Consider the following 23,410-nt stretch of genomic DNA (forward strand, 5'->3'; position numbering starts at 1 on the left):
AAGAATCTACGCGCTCGTTAATCGACAAATCGATTCCAGTTTCTATGCACACATTAGCTCATCTCCGCGCTCGTTACGGATTCTAGTATACGAATCGATTCCTTAACGACATCGTTAAGGAATCGCGCTCAGCCAATGAGAACGCGGTATACTCGTGCGCCTCCCCCTGTGTGGGGGGGGGAGGGGCAACAGCCAATAGGAGCGCGCGTCACCGCTGCCACGTGGGGGCGTTCGCCAGGCGTCCTGGCAACGGCGCCCAGACCTCTTCGCCTTGATCGACGGCAGCGGTAATTACAAACATTTAGAACATTTAGAGATAATTTAGAGCATTTAGCTCATCGCCAATTGCATGTGAAGTGACTGCAACACGGCTCGTCATTCCACTGCCGGGTCGAGTCCTCTCACACGCCGCGTCGCCCAGTTTTGACCATACTTCACCACGCTGGTCTGCGCGGATCGGTCGATTCTGCTACAACTCGCCACTGATGTTAGCCGTGACCACCGCGCTGCTAATTGTCTGCTCTATTTAGCCGACTACCGTTCACCAAAACGGTGGAGTACGACTAAACGAACCCCCTTGGTTGAACAAGACGGCGTGCGGAGGCGTTTTATCTATCGGCGATTTGATAAATATATTAATAACGTGCGGTTGAAATAACATCGTTCTTAATTGTGAACATTCGCAACGCTCTTTTAAGCACTTACGTGAAAGGATGACATTTGTGGAACGATGTGCAATTAAAGTATGTGCGGTCTTCGATAATCGTCTCAATCGAAACGTGCTTTTTGCATCTGCCTAAACCCTCTGGCATGTTTCACACATTTTGAAAGCTCTAAAATCGTCCAGAGACGTCTTTTTCTTCCCATCTATGCAATCCCGTTACATTTCAGAGCTATGGCAATTGCGGCACACAATGGACTATTATTGTAAACTATATACATTACAGTATTCTATTAAAACACCCCATAGCATTGACGTTGCAACTCCAGCGCCGGCCCTTGAAAACTAACAAAGGTAGGCAGATCGCAGAGATGGAGCGATGAAATCGGCGTACGTGTAAGGTGGTCAATGGATTGTTTGATTGCAAGACCGTTATAGATGTTGACAGCTTGTGGACGTCTTCATCCAGCGGTGGATTGATCATGGCTGATGTTGTTTCAGAGTGCTGTTGTTATGCATTGTTATGACTGTGAGCTGTTGTGTGTAGATCGCCATCATGACGGCAGGCTCCATCTCCGTGCCCCACATCATCCCCTTGAGGTTTCCTGGGCCGGACAAACCCAAGGCCTTTATTGACTCCAACACCTACATCGCCATCAAGTCTGGTGAAAATCGCACCGTCTTCCAATTGTGACCTCATGGTGTTCCATGCCATCGCATAATTGCATCAATTTATTGTAGTCCCACAGTTTTTTTCTCTTCTTGGTTCTTTCGGTAAAGTCACGTAGAAGGGAAATAATAAAATAATAAAAATAAAACATAATCAAATTCAATTCTCACGACGTTTCGGCCACAATGCAAACAGCCGTCCTCAGGTGAAGAAAAGTCCCACAGTTTTTGAGATATTTGGTTACTGCGTCAATTTCTACTGAGTAAAATGCCAAAGGCTAGGCATTGTGGTAGTTGATATCCCTATTCGTCTTTTTCAGAATCAATCGCAGAACCTTTTCCTAAATGACTCTTATTGGACACATTGGTATATTGCTTTACAATATTAAGTTACATTTTTCAAAAGCTTGCCACTTATTTTAACCTTTTATATTCCAGTTTGCCTTCATAAGTAATTTACATACTGTGATGTCATTTCCATTTGTGTCCCTCTAAGACATATTCAATTTTATTTCTATTCATAATGTAGGTTTTTGGGTCAGATCGCGTTATTTATCTGACCCAAAAACCTATATTATGAATAATATTGGTCGCGAAAGCCTACGTGTTAAATTTATTTATATTATCACCAAATCTGTTGGACGTGACTTTGATTTACTAATGTTTATCTTGAGCCCCACTCGCAACCTTCTTTATTAAGCTCTTATATGATTTTGTTGAGTTAATATCCATTGGTTGTTATAATGACTGCCATCAGCACTTTTAAGATCGTGTGCCAAATGTTGATGTTACATACTTTTAATAGTGTTCCGCACATTTTCTCGGTGCTTTTCCAATCGTTAAGTGGCACATGCGACACTTTCTTTATAGACACGCCGGAGGTACTTATCTACTTCTCAGTGGATGGGAGCAAGCCAGAGCTACTCAAGAAGCCAGGGCACAATGAGATGAACGCCATGAAATATAAAGGACCATTCACCCTCAACGAGGGCAAGAGAACCGTCAAAGCTATGGCGGTCACCAGGTACTGTCGACTCACAGCTTCTTGAGATGTGGTTGCGTTGAGACATTCGATAAATACAAACTGTGGTGAATTTTATTTGTATACCACAGAGGGTACATTTATTCTTTAATCATTAACACTGCTTTGAAGCATATGTCTTTATATTGGCAAAATGTGTGATTCGCATTTCGAAAACACTCTTTTATATTGCCTTTTTTTAAACACCAAGCATTCAAAAGTTATGTTAATAGGAAGAACTTGGCATATAAATTGCTTGCGGAATGAATCCATACAGAGCTGCCGTACGAAATCTGCAAACGGTCGCTCCGCTGTAAGGAAGGAGTTTCATTTTTACTTTGCTTTGCGCGATTGCCAGGGATGGGCGCGAGAGCGGCGTGGTGACGAAGGTGTTCCTGGTGGAGTATGCCGCTCCACAGCATCTCGCTGGCCCAGAAGACAATGCGGAGAACTTCCTGCTGGAATACCAGGCGGATTTGGGCAAGACTGTGCGTTTGATGCTTCGTGATTAGACCTTGCACGCTTTCATTCACTCATCTGTAGAACCAGAGGGAACCAGGATGGTGTTGTGGTGACATTTGTGCCTCACAGCAAAAAAGGACCTGGGCTTAATTCTGGAGTCAGGAATTACCCCTTTGTTTTCCACACGGCTAAATAAACACATCAATGTAACTGTATTGGCCAAACATCCCAATGGAAAAAATTGCTGCAAATTACTCAATTAGGTTTACACATGGCAACATTACCCCCGACTGCAGAAACTTGGCAGGATTCTCCTGCAAAAAAGTCTTGAGATTCTATGAGGCTTCCCTGGGTAAATAAGCATAACAAGTCATTAAGCATGTACACACTTGATTCGTTTCACCATGACCTCCTCATGGGAAAATCCATTGCCTTAATTTTTTTAATGCAGTAAAAAAGTAACTCCTCAATATTCCTTAGGAAACATTGGAAGGATTCAAGACAACAACTGACGTCATCAACAAAGTTGTGAACCAAGAACAAAAATCAGCTTGGGGAGACACGACCCAGAAAATGAAAGGTTTGTTTTTAGCTGTGAATAGACCACACACTTTTATGTAATAAACAATGCCAAATGCTGCAAGTAACTCAATTATGTAAAGACGGCCATTGCATAGCGCGCTATAAGATGCGCTTCTGCGGCCATCGCTCTTCCAATATTAGGAAGCCACTGGAGCTATGCACTTTTTAATTTAGTTTGAAAACTAATTTCTTTAGAACTACTTATTGTTTTTAGTTTGTTGTCCTTCGCCCCACACCTCCGGTTAGCACGGTTGGCTACGTATGGTGCAAAATAAGTTCAACATACATACATGTTTATATTTACAGAGATGACGCTTGACGGTAGCCGTCGACAAAGGCCTAGAACAGGCAAGCGCATCATGGAAGGTGGACCCATCAGCCCAGGCCGAGACTCTGGCTTGCCGTTCTCCCACAGTTCACAGGTGTTGCAGTCATTAACCCGCCACCTCCCTCACTAAAATGTATTATCTTGGACCCACACAGTGATACAAGCTTGCTTTCAGTCCAATTCTTGTGTACACATGATCTTATCATTGCATGAAGCATAAGTACAGTGATTGAGCAAATAGTAATGTTTACATTGTTGTCTCATTGCCTTTAGTCTCTGTTGTCGGATGCGACCAGCCCCACCAAGACTCTCGTTAGTTCCCAGACACTGCGGCTCCAAAAGGAACTGGAATATCTCAAGTAATGACTTGTGTCCACCAACATATGAGCAATGCTGTTGAAATATCTAAACAGAAATGCATAAATGTTACCTTACATTTTTTTTTTCAAATTGCATTCTTTGTCGTCTTGATTTGCTCCTTTCCTTAAATATTTTAACTTTCTGTCATTTCTTTTTGCTATTCCTTTTCTTTTCATGTCTTCATATATCCAAAAAGTGATATCATTTTTCACAGTAAGTGGCATGTATAAGTAGATATAATCTTAATTTTGCCTACACACTGTCTTGTGCGTATTACTCATGACCACACCTTTTGTGATAATTTACAATACTCGTTGAGGTATTTTTAAACACTTTCAATATATGCCTTTGATAATAAATGCCTTTGATGACTTTGATATTAACTCATCAGTTACTAAGATTGCTGTCCCATTTTCCCCAGGTGTCCAAAATGCCTGGCCGCCCGACCCTCGGACCCGTTTGCTCTTTTCTGTCAGGAGTGTGGCTGCACTCTGCCACCAGTACCAGGGCCATCCCAGCCGCCTCCTAAGGCAGAAACAGTGAGGCCCCTGAGAGATAAACACCTCAGCTCATGATGCTACCGATCTTTTATCGGCTAACGAGCGTGGAAATAATACATCCAAATCTGCTTACATGTTTTGTCGGTGAGAAAATGGATTTAGAGTTGTGCCACCATCTCTGTTTGACCCTTGGACGTAACACTATGTGTATGTATCAATAGATGATCCTGTGCCTCTCGTGCAAGTCAATGGTGCCGACGAACACACCCAATTGCATTGTGTGTGAGGTGCCAATACCTGGCAAGACTCCGCCACAAGCGAGCAAGGTCTGTTGATGCACAAACATGTAGCCACGGTAGGGTTGGGTGTACGTTGTGCAGACTAGACGTCAGATTGTAAATATTGTGGATTTGCTCTCCAACACACCGGTGTGCTGAACTAGGAACGAATTAGCATGATCTGTTTACGACATATTTATATTTACGCGATCTAACCCAAAAAAAAACCCTGCATTATGGAGAGGTCCTGCTTGCCAACTGTTTTTTGCAAATAGATATGTAGCCATCTAATGCTCATCTGCTAAGTTATAAATCATGACATAATAAAGCAGCACAGGACCTTATTCACATTGAGTTGATATGCCATTATTACATGACCATAGCAACTGCCAAACAGTGGGCTCTTTTGGCTTTCTTGAAATGAAAGTGTATACTATGACCAAAACAACAGTAATGCATTCGATCATTAAGATCTCAGAAGCTAAGCAGGTTTGAGCTTGGCTAGTACTTCATCCACCTGCACTGAACAGTGTGTTGGAGTATAGTGAAACTACCCCCACGACCCACACGGTGTGAGGAGGCCCTCATCCAGCAGTGTCTTGGCAAAGAGCTGTACATGTGTGCATATTAATGAAATTAATAAAAGTTGTAAGTCGGCTTCAAGGGATTACAATAGTATATTGACACAATGGAAAATTAAGAGGTTAAGAGCTCATATATACCTGGTTTCTGTCCACGTGCTAGGATATTTTCTTATGCAAGGCCTGTGGGACTGGAAACCCAGCCAACGTCAAGCACTGTGTGACCTGTGAGACCCGGCTTCCGGAGACTCCCATGGTAGCACCACTCATACGCACATCGGATTGCGCTCTGAATACTTTGACTTCAGAATGTAAAATCACAATGTGCATTTTATATTTATTCTGTAGCTTGCCAGTCATTATTACTTAAAAGATCAGTCATTGTTTGCTCTACTCATTAAACAAATGACCTGTGTTGTGTCTTAGGCTTTCAGCACCATTAGTGTGGCACCACCCCCACAGACCACTGACAAGAGGTTGCTGAACTGCTCCAAGTGTGGGCGTTTAAATAACTCGGATGCACGCTTCTGTGACTGGTGTGGGGCCAAGGTAATGCTTTACTGTCATTGACCAACATATTTATGAATGTGTAGCAAATAGGTTACTATTGCATTAACCCGATTCATTTGTTCCACAGATTTCTGCGGTTGTGCTATACAGCTCTCCAATGTTCTTTTTGGGTTGTACCGCATATTGCTGGGCATGTCTGACGTTTTTGCTCTTTAAGACACTCCCAGTACATGGAACGAAACATCGGACATCACACTGAACAAGCCATGGTACAAGCCAAAAACACATCGGAAAGCTGATGCTTACATCGGCGAGCTGATGTGTTTGTTTGACTCATTATTGATACAAAAAATATACAGCTCCCATTTACTCCATCTCTTGCCAGAATAAATGTGGGTGTCTGGCATGGTCTGTGTATGTGTATTTCTAGCCAAGCCCACCAGTGAGTTACTTAGCTTGCACAAAGTGTGGAGCTACCAGCCACTCGGAGGCACGATTCTGTGGTACGTGTGGTACCTACCTGGATCCACCGGCCCGCTTGGATGCTGTGACATCAAGACATGGTGGTTTTTTGAATGAGGTATACATTGCCGTAAATATTCCATCTGTGTCCCGCGCACTCATCATTTCTTGGCACCAATATATTTGGCTATAATCTTTAAGAGGCTACTTTTAAATACTTTAATTTACTACCAATTAAACATTTGGAAATATTTTAACGTGCATATGATGCAACAATTGTAACACAAGCTCTGATTTTGTAAAAAAAAAAAAAACTTGGAAATTTCAGTGTCTAGATCTCTACATCCCAATCAGGGCCAGATTAAAATTGTGTAGGCCCCTGGGCTACAGGTACTGTGAGGCCCCCAGTAATATTTTCAAAAGGAAAACAAAGTTAAAGAAAATTTAAATACATTTTTACAAGGCTAACAACAAATAAAATTCTGCATTCACAAATGAAATAACTTTTCACTTCATCTCTGGAGGCCTTCCAGCTGGCGGAGGCCCCTGGGCTGCAGCTCCTAAAGCCCCCGTGCCCTAATCCGGCCCTGATCCCAATACACTACATTATATTGGAGTCACATCATTAAAGCTTTCTTTCAAAGCCCTCCAGTCAACCGTCACTCAGCTGGAGATTGCTAATTCTCCTGTGCTGACCTTCCTTCCCCCAGCCATCCATGCTGTCCATTTCCTAGCCCTTGTGAAGTTGATATTCTGCCTTTGACCGGCTGCCTCTCTGCCAACTAAATATTGGCTGATTCTTCCCAATATCTTACATTCCCCCACCTCTTGTCAATGCAGAAATATAATTCATCGGCAGGTGGCGTATCGTGGGGTAGAGAATAGCTACTCTCACTTCTTCCACTAAATCTGGCCAGTGTGGAATAGTAGGCCAACATACACTCTAGTGGGCCTCTAGGGCTTCTGCTTGTGGATACAACAATCGCAGTTGCACCTTTACCTTATCCATGGAAACCTCCCACTGCTGTTGTCATGGGGGTGCCGTGCTGCTTTTGGCGGCAGCCTCTGCGTGCGAGCTGGCAGATGGTGTCACTGCCGCTGGTACGTGCCAGCTTTGGCCTCCAGACAGCCGACCAGGCCACGCAGACAGTGGGGCTTTTCTACCCCTCGGGTCGGGGTCTGGAGCAGAAGGTGCAGGAGGTGTCCAGCAAGCGTGTGCAGCAGGATCGCATGAGTGACCGCAGGCCTCCTATCACCGCCGTCAGCCCCGGCAAAGGTCATCATCTGTCATATAAGTTATCATTGCCATCATCATTGTTATTATGAGTCCAATTTGCATTGTGATTTTAACATTTACACTTGCAGAATGGATAGCTTTTATTAATTGTATCACATTCGTCTTTCTTTGCTGACTGTCAAGTGTTAGCCAACTTCAAATGTTTTGCCTACTTGCAAGTGCGGCCGTATACGAGTTTTTTGCATGGCTGTGCAGGGTATTGGAGGAAGCAGATTGACCATGTGTGCGCTCACCTGAGGAGCTACACACAGAACACAACGGAGTTCCGGGCGCTCATTGGCGAGCCGCGGATGGGCAAGGTGAGAAAATACATTTTCCATCAATACGACAGCATGTCCATTCCATTTTCTTCATGTGGAGTTTGTTATTATTTCCTAATATTGACTGGTAACCAATACACTTTGGTTTTGTACAATTCTTCAGGATTTGACGCTGTATTACAATACGGCACAGCGTGGCTTGGGGTATTTTGTCGCGACTTGATTCATTTGCCTTAGTTTGGCTGTTGGAACCTTTGCCATTAACACGGAATTGTACCAATCCTAAGGATAGTTTGGTGTGACTTAAGCAACTTGCGACAAACCACATTACTTAAATCCATTGGTTGTGAAAGTATTTTTCATTTACCTATATGCAGCACTGCTATTGCATGAATGAGAATATTTACAATGTTTTAAAACTGCACGTTCTATTCATAAAAATGTTTCCATGTCACACCTAGAGGGTCCGAGTTCTTGTTTGCCGTTCATCATAATTTTGTAGGCAATGTATGGATGTAAAATATAGGGATAATATATGATCCTACCAACTATGTATCTCCCTATGGGAGAAACTAAAAAAATCGACGTGTTTCTGCAGATAATGTCTGCCACAGTCCAAGAGGAGAGAGACATATTAAACTTGACGCTAAAATTTGTTCTAAGAGACAATGAGGTAAGCACTACTCACTTTTGTTGCTCAATCACTCGGTGAACTAGAATTTACAGAGCATGTGCAATGATTTAAATGTATGAGTAAAGGATATGACATTTAAAATATTGTCTACACACTCACTTTGATATAAAAGCATACATTTAACTTTTTTACTTTGATTTTAAAACTCAAGTAATAACAGCAATTTGCCTCCTGTCCAAAATATGGAGTGAATCAACATTTTGTATACAATCATAAAAACAAATATATTGGTCAAATGAATGTTTGCCAGTGAATATACATTCAAAATAAACTGTATATGAGGTCATATTTTAACGAGATAATTACTGAAGTGCTATAGTTGTCTACACTCTGATTCAAAGCAGTCCTTCATCCGTGTGGATCTGTTTCCTCTTAGCCGAATATGGAGACAATAAGGCCAGCCAGCCTCTCACAAAACAGCCAGCCTTTTCACAGCCTGGGAGAGCGGAGGGGCAGCCTTCATGGCAGTCAAGCCAGCCTGGGTGGGTCCTACTCTTCGAGTTGTGCATGCCAAAATATTGGAAATAATACAATCACATGTGTGTTAAACTTCTTTCGCACCGTACGTAACCAACCGTGCTAGGTGTATCTTGTAATTTTATTGTTTGTTGCGGTTGAACCCAAATCAAGAGCCGAATTGCTCACAGGGTAAATCCTAATAAATGAACTGAACTAATCGGAGGTGCGTGGGAGTGAGAACAAACTAAAAACAAAAAGCAGTTCTAAAAAAAAGAATATTCAATCTAGCTTTAAAAATGCATAGCTCAATTGGTTTCCTTATATCCGAAGAGCATTCCAGACGTCCGCAGAAGCGCATCACGTGGGCTGTCAATGGCACAAGTCACCGAGATAATTAAGACTTTGTCACTTCTTCAAAATGAAGACGTATAGGAATTAGCGGTGAGATTAACAGACTCTCCGTTGTGCTTATAGAATTGCTTTGGTGACATTTGTATGGCCAAATGTATAACTTGCAATTTCTTCATTATCCATTCTGGATTGCTGGTTGTATGTTCTGTTGCTTTTGACTGCAGCGAGCGACCAAGCCTCAGTGGGCAGTGATATGAAGTTGAGGAACATTAAGAAAAAGAAGAAAGTTCTTCTCAAAGAAGACACAATGTCTGTAAGTTAAACAAAATTAAATCACTGCGTATATAGAGTTAAACTGAGTCGAATGCAATATGTACCTTACTGCTGGGATAAGCAACCCTCATATATATTACAACGTATTGAAGCTTATGTTGTGCTTTTTAGCCCTTGAACATTTGAACCTTATGGCGGGACCCCGAGGTCCCATAAGCCCCCGGCTCTCGCATAAACATTATATTACTAGCCTTTTGCCCGTCCAAAGACGGGTGTATTTCAGTAAATCTGAAACTTGCAAGCAAAAAGCAGACCACAACGTGATATTCATTGCATCAATTCGTGTGCAATTTGTAAGGCCGCGGTGACACAGACCTATTTCATTTAAATGTGAATCCCTTGTTCATCATGACGTCCTCTTTACTTCTATGTCTCAATAGCGTTACGGAGATCGCGTGACGTGAGGGTTCTGCCTTTGTAGTGAGGGTTGTAAGTTGACGTTGACACAAATAATAATGAAGAGTAGAGAGCAGTTTCAGTGTATTATGCATACCGTTATGACAAAAGCTTTGGATAAGACTTATGATCCTGCCCATACCTGAGAATGGAGTGCGTTCGTCCTCGCTGTGCTTGGACGACGTGACAACAAAATGATCCGCGCCAGATGGGTCGCGGCGTTTTTGTGCGCGGTGGGACGGAGTCGTCAAAAATAATTACGATTTTGACTTCCGTTTATTCGGGACCCCGGGGTCCCGCCATAAGGTTCAGTTCACGGAAGGCTCTACACAGATACTTTATGGCAAAACTGTTTTCATGAGTTTACTCTTTCCAATAACTCCAGCTACCTATTCAAAACCGTTACTGCCTCATGCGACCTATTAACATAACATTTTTTGTTGCTGACGTTTCTGTAGGCAGAGAACAGACAGCTCCTGGAAGAGGTGGGAACTTCAGGGCGGGGTCAGGCCGAATTCCTTCAGCGGCTGCTCAATGAGGTGACCCCAATCCCACAGATTATCTCCCAAGATCCCATTAAAGAAACCATGGGGGGTTAAGATCCTTTAAATGGAGCACTTTCAGGTGATAGCCATCAAACACGGAACACACCTTTTAACTTTTTCTCTACAAATTTTATCCAGATTTGTGCTCATGTCACGAGATAAATAATCCATTTGTATCTCTTGCAGAGCAGTACAACCGTTCATGTTACGGAATGGCCCCACGGAAGATGATATTGTAGAACTAAATGACATCCCTTCAATTGAGCTTTGATTCTCCGAAATGTAGAAACAAATACAGGTAGTCTTCTACTTACGATGGAGATGCGTTACGACGACCCCATCGTAAGTCGAAAATATCGTAAGTCGAAGATGACCTAGCCTACCCAGGAGTCTTAAAGAATGGTGATAATTTAGCAAAACAGAGCAATTTATCGCGACAACCTTAAAATGAAATCGCTGAAGCTACGTATCATACATGCATTGAACGTATCATAACGTATCATATTGTACTGTAGTCACCAAGATTCTGTCTGTCGTCTGCATACTTGAACGATGTTAGGTTGTTGATGGCAAATTTTGTCGAATCGCTATCGCCATCGTAAGATCGAAATATCGTAAGTCAGACCGTCGTAACTCGGGGACTACCTGTATAATGAAAGTTGTTTGTGAAGTCACTGGTGACCGGGCCAAAACCATGAACTCATTGCACTTGAGAACCTGGTTGAATCACGAGCAGCGGTCTGTATTGGTGCCAGCTCAGCACTCTGACCTCTGAGCCACCGATAGCATCCACCTTAATTATAAGTTTTACTCATCAATACAAGGTAACTAAACAACATTTATTTTTCGGAAAAACAGATTGATTTCTCCATCACATTAATTTACACGAATGTAAAGAGCAGATAAAATATCAGAATGTCATAATTGGTTCTTTACCCTTCTATCTGGCAACAAAACTGACACCTTTTTGCAAGGAGTCATGTTTGCATAGACCGCAATACCTGCAGTCATAAATACAAACAAAAGACATAACTCTGATAATGTGCACTGTCCTTGAAGTTGATTGGTCCACACCCGAGACAGCTTTCCTTCGAGCCTAGTCTCATATGGGTTGGACCAGATGACGCCAAAAGGCGCACAACTCAAGGACAATGCACCATCAGAGTATGAGAGCTCGGGGCAAGCATCTACACTATGGGGACCTCATTTGCCAGTAAAAATATGATAATTGGTTCTTTACCCTTCTATCTGGCAACAAAACTGACACCTTTTTGCAAGGAGTCATGTTTGCATAGACCGCAATACCTGCAGTCATAAATACAAACAAAAGACATAACTCTGATAATGTGCACTGTCCTTGAAGTTGATTGGTCCACACCCGAGACAGCTTTCCTTCGAGCCTAGTCTCATATGGGTTGGACCAGATGACGCCAAAAGGCGCACAACTCAAGGACAATGCACCATCAGAGTATGAGAGCTCGGGGCAAGCATCTACACTATGGGGACCTCATTTGCCAGTAAAAATATGATAATTGGTTCTTTACCCTTCTATCTGGCAACAAAACTGACACCTTTTTGCAAGGAGTCATGTTTGCATAGACCGCAATACCTGCAGTCATAAATACAAACAAAAGACATAACTCTGATAATGTGCACTGTCCTTGAAGTTGATTGGTCCACACCCGAGACAGCTTTCCTTCGAGCCTAGTCTCATATGGGTTGGACCAGATGACGCCAAAAGGCGCACAACTCAAGGACAATGCACCATCAGAGTATGAGAGCTCGGGGCAAGCATCTACACTATGGGGACCTCATTTGCCAGTAAAAATATGATAATTGGTTCTTTACCCTTCTATCTGGCAACAAAACTGACACCTTTTTGCAAGGAGTCATGTTTGCATAGACCGCAATACCTGCAGTCATAAATACAAACAAAAGACATAACTCTGATAATGTGCACTGTCCTTGAAGTTGATTGGTCCACACCCGAGACAGCTTTCCTTCGAGCCTAGTCTCATATGGGTTGGACCAGATGACGCCAAAAGGCGCACAACTCAAGGACAATGCACCATCAGAGTATGAGAGCTCGGGGCAAGCATCTACACTATGGGGACCTCATTTGCCAGTAAAAATATGATAATTGGTTCTTTACCCTTCTATCTGGCAACAAAACTGACACCTTTTTGCAAGGAGTCATGTTTGCATAGACCGCAATACCTGCAGTCATAAATACAAACAAAAGACATAACTCTGATAATGTGCACTGTCCTTGAAGTTGATTGGTCCACACCCGAGACAGCTTTCCTTCGAGCCTAGTCTCATATGGGTTGGACCAGATGACGCCAAAAGGCGCACAACTCAAGGACAATGCACCATCAGAGTATGAGAGCTCGGGGCAAGCATCTACACTATGGGGACCTCATTTGCCAGTAAAAATATGATAATTGGTTCTTTACCCTTCTATCTGGCAACAAAACTGACACCTTTTTGCAAGGAGTCATGTTTGCATAGACCGCAATACCTGCAGTCATAAATACAAACAAAAGACATAACTCTGATAATGTGCACTGTCCTTGAAGTTGATTGGTCCACACCCGAGACAGCTTTCCTTCGAGCCTAGTCTCATATGGGTTGGACCAGATGACGCCAAAAGGCGCACAACTCAAGGACAATGCACCATCAGAGTATGAGAGCTCGGGGCAAGCATCTACACTATGGGGACCTCATTTGCCAGTAAAAATATGATAATTGGTTCTTTACCCTTCTATCTGGCAACAAAACTGACACCTTTTTGCAAGGAGTCATGTTTGCATAGACCGCAATACCTGCAGTCATAAATACAAACAAAAGACATAACTCTGATAATGTGCACTGTCCTTGAAGTTGATTGGTCCACACCCGAGACAGCTTTCCTTCGAGCCTAGTCTCATATGGGTTGGACCAGATGACGCCAAAAGGCGCACAACTCAAGGACAATGCACCATCAGAGTATGAGAGCTCGGGGCAAGCATCTACACTATGGGGACCTCATTTGCCAGTAAAAATATGATAATTGGTTCTTTACCCTTCTATCTGGCAACAAAACTGACACCTTTTTGCAAGGAGTCATGTTTGCATAGACCGCAATACCTGCAGTCATAAATACAAACAAAAGACATAACTCTGATAATGTGCACTGTCCTTGAAGTTGATTGGTCCACACCCGAGACAGCTTTCCTTCGAGCCTAGTCTCATATGGGTTGGACCAGATGACGCCAAAAGGCGCACAACTCAAGGACAATGCACCATCAGAGTATGAGAGCTCGGGGCAAGCATCTACACTATGGGGACCTCATTTGCCAGTAAAAATATGATAATTGGTTCTTTACCCTTCTATCTGGCAACAAAACTGACACCTTTTTGCAAGGAGTCATGTTTGCATAGACCGCAATACCTGCAGTCATAAATACAAACAAAAGACATAACTCTGATAATGTGCACTGTCCTTGAAGTTGATTGGTCCACACCCGAGACAGCTTTCCTTCGAGCCTAGTCTCATATGGGTTGGACCAGATGACGCCAAAAGGCGCACAACTCAAGGACAATGCACCATCAGAGTATGAGAGCTCGGGGCAAGCATCTACACTATGGGGACCTCATTTGCCAGTAAAAATATGATAATTGGTTCTTTACCCTTCTATCTGGCAACAAAACTGACACCTTTTTGCAAGGAGTCATGTTTGCATAGACCGCAATACCTGCAGTCATAAATACAAACAAAAGACATAACTCTGATAATGTGCACTGTCCTTGAAGTTGATTGGTCCACACCCGAGACAGCTTTCCTTCGAGCCTAGTCTCATATGGGTTGGACCAGATGACGCCAAAAGGCGCCTTTTGGCGTCATCTGGTCCAACCCATATGAGACTAGGCTCGAAGGAAAGCTGTCTCGGGTGTGGACCAATCAACTTCAAGGACAGTGCACATTATCAGAGTTATGTCTTTTGTTTGTATTTATGACTGCAGGTATTGCGGTCTATGCAAACATGACTCCTTGCAAAAAGGTGTCAGTTTTGTTGCCAGATAGAAGGGTAAAGAACCAATTATCATATTTTTACTGGCAAATGAGGTCCCCATAGTGTAGATGCTTGCCCCGAGCTCTCATACTCTGATGGTGCATTGTCCTTGAGTTGTGCGCCTTTTGGCGTCATCTGGTCCAACCCATATGAGACTAGGCTCGAAGGAAAGCTGTCTCGGGTGTGGACCAATCAACTTCAAGGACAGTGCACATTATCAGAGTTATGTCTTTTGTTTGTATTTATGACTGCAGGTATTGCGGTCTATGCAAACATGACTCCTTGCAAAAAGGTGTCAGTTTTGTTGCCAGATAGAAGGGTAAAGAACCAATTATCATATTTTTACTGGCAAATGAGGTCCCCATAGTGTAGATGCTTGCCCCGAGCTCTCATACTCTGATGGTGCATTGTCCTTGAGTTGTGCGCCTTTTGGCGTCATCTGGTCCAACCCATATGAGACTAGGCTCGAAGGAAAGCTGTCTCGGGTGTGGACCAATCAACTTCAAGGACAGTGCACATTATCAGAGTTATGTCTTTTGTTTGTATTTATGACTGCAGGTATTGCGGTCTATGCAAACATGACTCCTTGCAAAAAGGTGTCAGTTTTGTTGCCAGATAGAAGGGTAAAGAACCAATTATCATATTTTTACTGGCAAATGAGGTCCCCATAGTGTAGATGCTTGCCCCGAGCTCTCATACTCTGATGGTGCATTGTCCTTGAGTTGTGCGCCTTTTGGCGTCATCTGGTCCAACCCATATGAGACTAGGCTCGAAGGAAAGCTGTCTCGGGTGTGGACCAATCAACTTCAAGGACAGTGCACATTATCAGAGTTATGTCTTTTGTTTGTATTTATGACTGCAGGTATTGCGGTCTATGCAAACATGACTCCTTGCAAAAAGGTGTCAGTTTTGTTGCCAGATAGAAGGGTAAAGAACCAATTATCATATTTTTACTGGCAAATGAGGTCCCCATAGTGTAGATGCTTGCCCCGAGCTCTCATACTCTGATGGTGCATTGTCCTTGAGTTGTGCGCCTTTTGGCGTCATCTGGTCCAACCCATATGAGACTAGGCTCGAAGGAAAGCTGTCTCGGGTGTGGACCAATCAACTTCAAGGACAGTGCACATTATCAGAGTTATGTCTTTTGTTTGTATTTATGACTGCAGGTATTGCGGTCTATGCAAACATGACTCCTTGCAAAAAGGTGTCAGTTTTGTTGCCAGATAGAAGGGTAAAGAACCAATTATCATATTTTTACTGGCAAATGAGGTCCCCATAGTGTAGATGCTTGCCCCGAGCTCTCATACTCTGATGGTGCATTGTCCTTGAGTTGTGCGCCTTTTGGCGTCATCTGGTCCAACCCATATGAGACTAGGCTCGAAGGAAAGCTGTCTCGGGTGTGGACCAATCAACTTCAAGGACAGTGCACATTATCAGAGTTATGTCTTTTGTTTGTATTTATGACTGCAGGTATTGCGGTCTATGCAAACATGACTCCTTGCAAAAAGGTGTCAGTTTTGTTGCCAGATAGAAGGGTAAAGAACCAATTATCATATTTTTACTGGCAAATGAGGTCCCCATAGTGTAGATGCTTGCCCCGAGCTCTCATACTCTGATGGTGCATTGTCCTTGAGTTGTGCGCCTTTTGGCGTCATCTGGTCCAACCCATATGAGACTAGGCTCGAAGGAAAGCTGTCTCGGGTGTGGACCAATCAACTTCAAGGACAGTGCACATTATCAGAGTTATGTCTTTTGTTTGTATTTATGACTGCAGGTATTGCGGTCTATGCAAACATGACTCCTTGCAAAAAGGTGTCAGTTTTGTTGCCAGATAGAAGGGTAAAGAACCAATTATCATATTTTTACTGGCAAATGAGGTCCCCATAGTGTAGATGCTTGCCCCGAGCTCTCATACTCTGATGGTGCATTGTCCTTGAGTTGTGCGCCTTTTGGCGTCATCTGGTCCAACCCATATGAGACTAGGCTCGAAGGAAAGCTGTCTCGGGTGTGGACCAATCAACTTCAAGGACAGTGCACATTATCAGAGTTATGTCTTTTGTTTGTATTTATGACTGCAGGTATTGCGGTCTATGCAAACATGACTCCTTGCAAAAAGGTGTCAGTTTTGTTGCCAGATAGAAGGGTAAAGAACCAATTATCATATTTTTACTGGCAAATGAGGTCCCCATAGTGTAGATGCTTGCCCCGAGCTCTCATACTCTGATGGTGCATTGTCCTTGAGTTGTGCGCCTTTTGGCGTCATCTGGTCCAACCCATATGAGACTAGGCTCGAAGGAAAGCTGTCTCGGGTGTGGACCAATCAACTTCAAGGACAGTGCACATTATCAGAGTTATGTCTTTTGTTTGTATTTATGACTGCAGGTATTGCGGTCTATGCAAACATGACTCCTTGCAAAAAGGTGTCAGTTTTGTTGCCAGATAGAAGGGTAAAGAACCAATTATCATATTTTTACTGGCAAATGAGGTCCCCATAGTGTAGATGCTTGCCCCGAGCTCTCATACTCTGATGGTGCATTGTCCTTGAGTTGTGCGCCTTTTGGCGTCATCTGGTCCAACCCATATGAGACTAGGCTCGAAGGAAAGCTGTCTCGGGTGTGGACCAATCAACTTCAAGGACAGTGCACATTATCAGAGTTATGTCTTTTGTTTGTATTTATGACTGCAGGTATTGCGGTCTATGCAAACATGACTCCTTGCAAAAAGGTGTCAGTTTTGTTGCCAGATAGAAGGGTAAAGAACCAATTATCATATTTTTACTGGCAAATGAGGTCCCCATAGTGTAGATGCTTGCCCCGAGCTCTCATACTCTGATGGTGCATTGTCCTTGAGTTGTGCGCCTTTTGGCGTCATCTGGTCCAACCCATATGAGACTAGGCTCGAAGGAAAGCTGTCTCGGGTGTGGACCAATCAACTTCAAGGACAGTGCACATTATCAGAGTTATGTCTTTTGTTTGTATTTATGACTGCAGGTATTGCGGTCTATGCAAACATGACTCCTTGCAAAAAGGTGTCAGTTTTGTTGCCAGATAGAAGGGTAAAGAACCAATTATCATATTTTTACTGGCAAATGAGGTCCCCATAGTGTAGATGCTTGCCCCGAGCTCTCATACTCTGATGGTGCATTGTCCTTGAGTTGTGCGCCTTTTGGCGTCATCTGGTCCAACCCATATGAGACTAGGCTCGAAGGAAAGCTGTCTCGGGTGTGGACCAATCAACTTCAAGGACAGTGCACATTATCAGAGTTATGTCTTTTGTTTGTATTTATGACTGCAGGTATTGCGGTCTATGCAAACATGACTCCTTGCAAAAAGGTGTCAGTTTTGTTGCCAGATAGAAGGGTAAAGAACCAATTATCATATTTTTACTGGCAAATGAGGTCCCCATAGTGTAGATGCTTGCCCCGAGCTCTCATACTCTGATGGTGCATTGTCCTTGAGTTGTGCGCCTTTTGGCGTCATCTGGTCCAACCCATATGAGACTAGGCTCGAAGGAAAGCTGTCTCGGGTGTGGACCAATCAACTTCAAGGACAGTGCACATTATCAGAGTTATGTCTTTTGTTTGTATTTATGACTGCAGGTATTGCGGTCTATGCAAACATGACTCCTTGCAAAAAGGTGTCAGTTTTGTTGCCAGATAGAAGGGTAAAGAACCAATTATCATATTTTTACTGGCAAATGAGGTCCCCATAGTGTAGATGCTTGCCCCGAGCTCTCATACTCTGATGGTGCATTGTCCTTGAGTTGTGCGCCTTTTGGCGTCATCTGGTCCAACCCATATGAGACTAGGCTCGAAGGAAAGCTGTCTCGGGTGTGGACCAATCAACTTCAAGGACAGTGCACATTATCAGAGTTATGTCTTTTGTTTGTATTTATGACTGCAGGTATTGCGGTCTATGCAAACATGACTCCTTGCAAAAAGGTGTCAGTTTTGTTGCCAGATAGAAGGGTAAAGAACCAATTATCATATTTTTACTGGCAAATGAGGTCCCCATAGTGTAGATGCTTGCCCCGAGCTCTCATACTCTGATGGTGCATTGTCCTTGAGTTGTGCGCCTTTTGGCGTCATCTGGTCCAACCCATATGAGACTAGGCTCGAAGGAAAGCTGTCTCGGGTGTGGACCAATCAACTTCAAGGACAGTGCACATTATCAGAGTTATGTCTTTTGTTTGTATTTATGACTGCAGGTATTGCGGTCTATGCAAACATGACTCCTTGCAAAAAGGTGTCAGTTTTGTTGCCAGATAGAAGGGTAAAGAACCAATTATCATATTTTTACTGGCAAATGAGGTCCCCATAGTGTAGATGCTTGCCCCGAGCTCTCATACTCTGATGGTGCATTGTCCTTGAGTTGTGCGCCTTTTGGCGTCATCTGGTCCAACCCATATGAGACTAGGCTCGAAGGAAAGCTGTCTCGGGTGTGGACCAATCAACTTCAAGGACAGTGCACATTATCAGAGTTATGTCTTTTGTTTGTATTTATGACTGCAGGTATTGCGGTCTATGCAAACATGACTCCTTGCAAAAAGGTGTCAGTTTTGTTGCCAGATAGAAGGGTAAAGAACCAATTATCATATTTTTACTGGCAAATGAGGTCCCCATAGTGTAGATGCTTGCCCCGAGCTCTCATACTCTGATGGTGCATTGTCCTTGAGTTGTGCGCCTTTTGGCGTCATCTGGTCCAACCCATATGAGACTAGGCTCGAAGGAAAGCTGTCTCGGGTGTGGACCAATCAACTTCAAGGACAGTGCACATTATCAGAGTTATGTCTTTTGTTTGTATTTATGACTGCAGGTATTGCGGTCTATGCAAACATGACTCCTTGCAAAAAGGTGTCAGTTTTGTTGCCAGATAGAAGGGTAAAGAACCAATTATCATATTTTTACTGGCAAATGAGGTCCCCATAGTGTAGATGCTTGCCCCGAGCTCTCATACTCTGATGGTGCATTGTCCTTGAGTTGTGCGCCTTTTGGCGTCATCTGGTCCAACCCATATGAGACTAGGCTCGAAGGAAAGCTGTCTCGGGTGTGGACCAATCAACTTCAAGGACAGTGCACATTATCAGAGTTATGTCTTTTGTTTGTATTTATGACTGCAGGTATTGCGGTCTATGCAAACATGACTCCTTGCAAAAAGGTGTCAGTTTTGTTGCCAGATAGAAGGGTAAAGAACCAATTATCATATTTTTACTGGCAAATGAGGTCCCCATAGTGTAGATGCTTGCCCCGAGCTCTCATACTCTGATGGTGCATTGTCCTTGAGTTGTGCGCCTTTTGGCGTCATCTGGTCCAACCCATATGAGACTAGGCTCGAAGGAAAGCTGTCTCGGGTGTGGACCAATCAACTTCAAGGACAGTGCACATTATCAGAGTTATGTCTTTTGTTTGTATTTATGACTGCAGGTATTGCGGTCTATGCAAACATGACTCCTTGCAAAAAGGTGTCAGTTTTGTTGCCAGATAGAAGGGTAAAGAACCAATTATCATATTTTTACTGGCAAATGAGGTCCCCATAGTGTAGATGCTTGCCCCGAGCTCTCATACTCTGATGGTGCATTGTCCTTGAGTTGTGCGCCTTTTGGCGTCATCTGGTCCAACCCATATGAGACTAGGCTCGAAGGAAAGCTGTCTCGGGTGTGGACCAATCAACTTCAAGGACAGTGCACATTATCAGAGTTATGTCTTTTGTTTGTATTTATGACTGCAGGTATTGCGGTCTATGCAAACATGACTCCTTGCAAAAAGGTGTCAGTTTTGTTGCCAGATAGAAGGGTAAAGAACCAATTATCATATTTTTACTGGCAAATGAGGTCCCCATAGTGTAGATGCTTGCCCCGAGCTCTCATACTCTGATGGTGCATTGTCCTTGAGTTGTGCGCCTTTTGGCGTCATCTGGTCCAACCCATATGAGACTAGGCTCGAAGGAAAGCTGTCTCGGGTGTGGACCAATCAACTTCAAGGACAGTGCACATTATCAGAGTTATGTCTTTTGTTTGTATTTATGACTGCAGGTATTGCGGTCTATGCAAACATGACTCCTTGCAAAAAGGTGTCAGTTTTGTTGCCAGATAGAAGGGTAAAGAACCAATTATCATATTTTTACTGGCAAATGAGGTCCCCATAGTGTAGATGCTTGCCCCGAGCTCTCATACTCTGATGGTGCATTGTCCTTGAGTTGTGCGCCTTTTGGCGTCATCTGGTCCAACCCATATGAGACTAGGCTCGAAGGAAAGCTGTCTCGGGTGTGGACCAATCAACTTCAAGGACAGTGCACATTATCAGAGTTATGTCTTTTGTTTGTATTTATGACTGCAGGTATTGCGGTCTATGCAAACATGACTCCTTGCAAAAAGGTGTCAGTTTTGTTGCCAGATAGAAGGGTAAAGAACCAATTATCATATTTTTACTGGCAAATGAGGTCCCCATAGTGTAGATGCTTGCCCCGAGCTCTCATACTCTGATGGTGCATTGTCCTTGAGTTGTGCGCCTTTTGGCGTCATCTGGTCCAACCCATATGAGACTAGGCTCGAAGGAAAGCTGTCTCGGGTGTGGACCAATCAACTTCAAGGACAGTGCACATTATCAGAGTTATGTCTTTTGTTTGTATTTATGACTGCAGGTATTGCGGTCTATGCAAACATGACTCCTTGCAAAAAGGTGTCAGTTTTGTTGCCAGATAGAAGGGTAAAGAACCAATTATCATATTTTTACTGGCAAATGAGGTCCCCATAGTGTAGATGCTTGCCCCGAGCTCTCATACTCTGATGGTGCATTGTCCTTGAGTTGTGCGCCTTTTGGCGTCATCTGGTCCAACCCATATGAGACTAGGCTCGAAGGAAAGCTGTCTCGGGTGTGGACCAATCAACTTCAAGGACAGTGCACATTATCAGAGTTATGTCTTTTGTTTGTATTTATGACTGCAGGTATTGCGGTCTATGCAAACATGACTCCTTGCAAAAAGGTGTCAGTTTTGTTGCCAGATAGAAGGGTAAAGAACCAATTATCATATTTTTACTGGCAAATGAGGTCCCCATAGTATCAGAATGTCGTCGTGTCAACTGTGTCAACATTTTAAAACGTGGAAGTGTATTGCTTTCTGACGTGTCTTTGGGTTGTACGTGCTACTCGGCATTATGTCCAGCGTTTCGTACCACACGCCGAGAGCTTCTTCAGGAACATGCAAACGTCAGGTATCACAGCACAACTATGAAAACCTACGTGATGTAAAAGTGTATTTTTCTTACGTTTTTCGGATGTTTTGCTTGATACTACTGCAGGGAGCAGACCCCAACTTGGTGAGCTTTGAGGGGCGCCCGGTGCTAACCCTAGCCGTGATGAACCGGCACGCAGCCGCAATCTCCATCCTCGTGCAGGCGGGGGCCAACGTGGACCAACCATCGGGCCTGTATGACTCGCCCCCTTTCCTTTCACAACTGCAGCACCTTCAGCATTCACACTTTACTATTGTAGTCGTACTGCTTTCTGCGTGACCGCCAATGGACGTTGTTGTTTTTTGTTTACGTTTAAATCAGAATTAACAACACAGCGTTGCACGAGGCTGTCGAGTTGGGGGCTCAAGGCGTGAAGTGTGTGGAAGCACTGCTGGCGTAAGTGTCTCCCGATATGTAAACAACAATTAAGATTGGATAGTAATAGGGTTTTACCCTTTTAACTGGTACAAAATCTGACACCTTTATTGTCAGATTTTGTACCAGTTAAAAGGGTAAAAACCTATTACTATATTTTGCCACTGGTAAAGGAGATCTCATAGTGTAAATTAAGATTGGATTTTACACAGCGTATTGTTTGAAAGGCAAACCAAAGCTATACAAATGTACAACACAACTGCTTTGGTTACATCATTGTCCATGCCGTGTAGGTGCAATGCAAGCTTGAAGAAGAGAAATGACCGTGGTATGACAGCACAGGACCTGGCGGTGGCTGGAGGGAATGACTGCCTCGTGACCTTGTTTGCCAGCCACTTTGGTCAAAGTCTGCTGGAGAAGCTCACCCAGGCCAAGCCAGCTTCTGCGATGAAGCAAGCCTCCTTAGAGGTCTTTTAGTCCACCCAGTTGCGGCATAGAAGGAGTGGGTTACACCCAGAGATAATATATTACTTCAAAAGTGTGTTTTTTTTGCGATCTATTTAAAATAATTGTAATGTATGTCGTCATCATTAGCCATGATCAATGCACTGCTAAAGGCCTCCCCAAACCATCAATCTCTCATGATGTACTGTGTTGTGTATAATTTGAAATACAGATTATCTAATAATGATTGAGGGAAAAATTAATCGCGTTAATGTCTTAATGTTGTTTGTACAATGTACTTGTGTGTTAATGTCTGATTGGGTTCATGCATACATTTGTGGTATAAAACAATTTATTTAGCAAGTTGAATATACATTGACAACATTGACAAAAACAATGGGAGTAAAAAAGTATATTCATTCAGGGCAGTGAAAATGGTGGCCTAATCTGTACAAGAATTAACACGCATGGCCCTTGTACTTTAACATCGTCGTTACAATGATTTCTTGGCTAATGACAATGTAGATTACCCCATCAAAGTAAAATAAAAGAAAAAC

General features: G+C 43.3%; 1 protein-coding gene across 3 annotated transcripts; it reads left to right on the forward strand.

Moving 5' to 3' along the window:
- Positions 1–217: 217 nt before the first annotated feature.
- Positions 218–22,886, forward strand: DZANK1 (double zinc ribbon and ankyrin repeat domains 1). Of its 3 annotated transcripts, none has more exons than XM_061559433.1 (21): positions 218–287; positions 1,209–1,326; positions 2,201–2,354; positions 2,710–2,839; positions 3,294–3,393; positions 3,702–3,817; positions 3,997–4,082; positions 4,505–4,622; positions 4,805–4,909; positions 5,606–5,698; positions 5,869–5,991; positions 6,383–6,532; positions 7,477–7,690; positions 7,907–8,010; positions 8,570–8,644; positions 9,042–9,147; positions 9,700–9,788; positions 10,663–10,743; positions 22,101–22,228; positions 22,356–22,430; positions 22,703–22,886. In XM_061559433.1, the coding sequence occupies exons 2-21, from the start codon at positions 1,218–1,220 to the stop codon at positions 22,884–22,886; spliced, it is 2,340 nt and encodes a 779-aa protein (XP_061415417.1). In that variant the 5' UTR covers positions 218–287; positions 1,209–1,217. The 3 variants fall into 3 exon arrangements, with proteins under 3 accessions (XP_061415417.1, XP_061415419.1, XP_061415418.1); XM_061559434.1 differs by lacking the exon at positions 218–287 and adding an exon at positions 305–1,015; XM_061559435.1 differs by lacking the exons at positions 5,606–5,698; positions 5,869–5,991.
- The last annotated feature ends 524 nt before the right edge of the window (positions 22,887–23,410 follow it).

This window comes from Lethenteron reissneri, chromosome 25 (assembly GCF_015708825.2).
Source record: "Lethenteron reissneri isolate LAM-NWPU_2019-01 chromosome 25, ASM1570882v1, whole genome shotgun sequence".
In the NCBI taxonomy this organism is placed as follows: Eukaryota; Metazoa; Chordata; class Hyperoartia; order Petromyzontiformes; family Petromyzontidae; genus Lethenteron; species Lethenteron reissneri.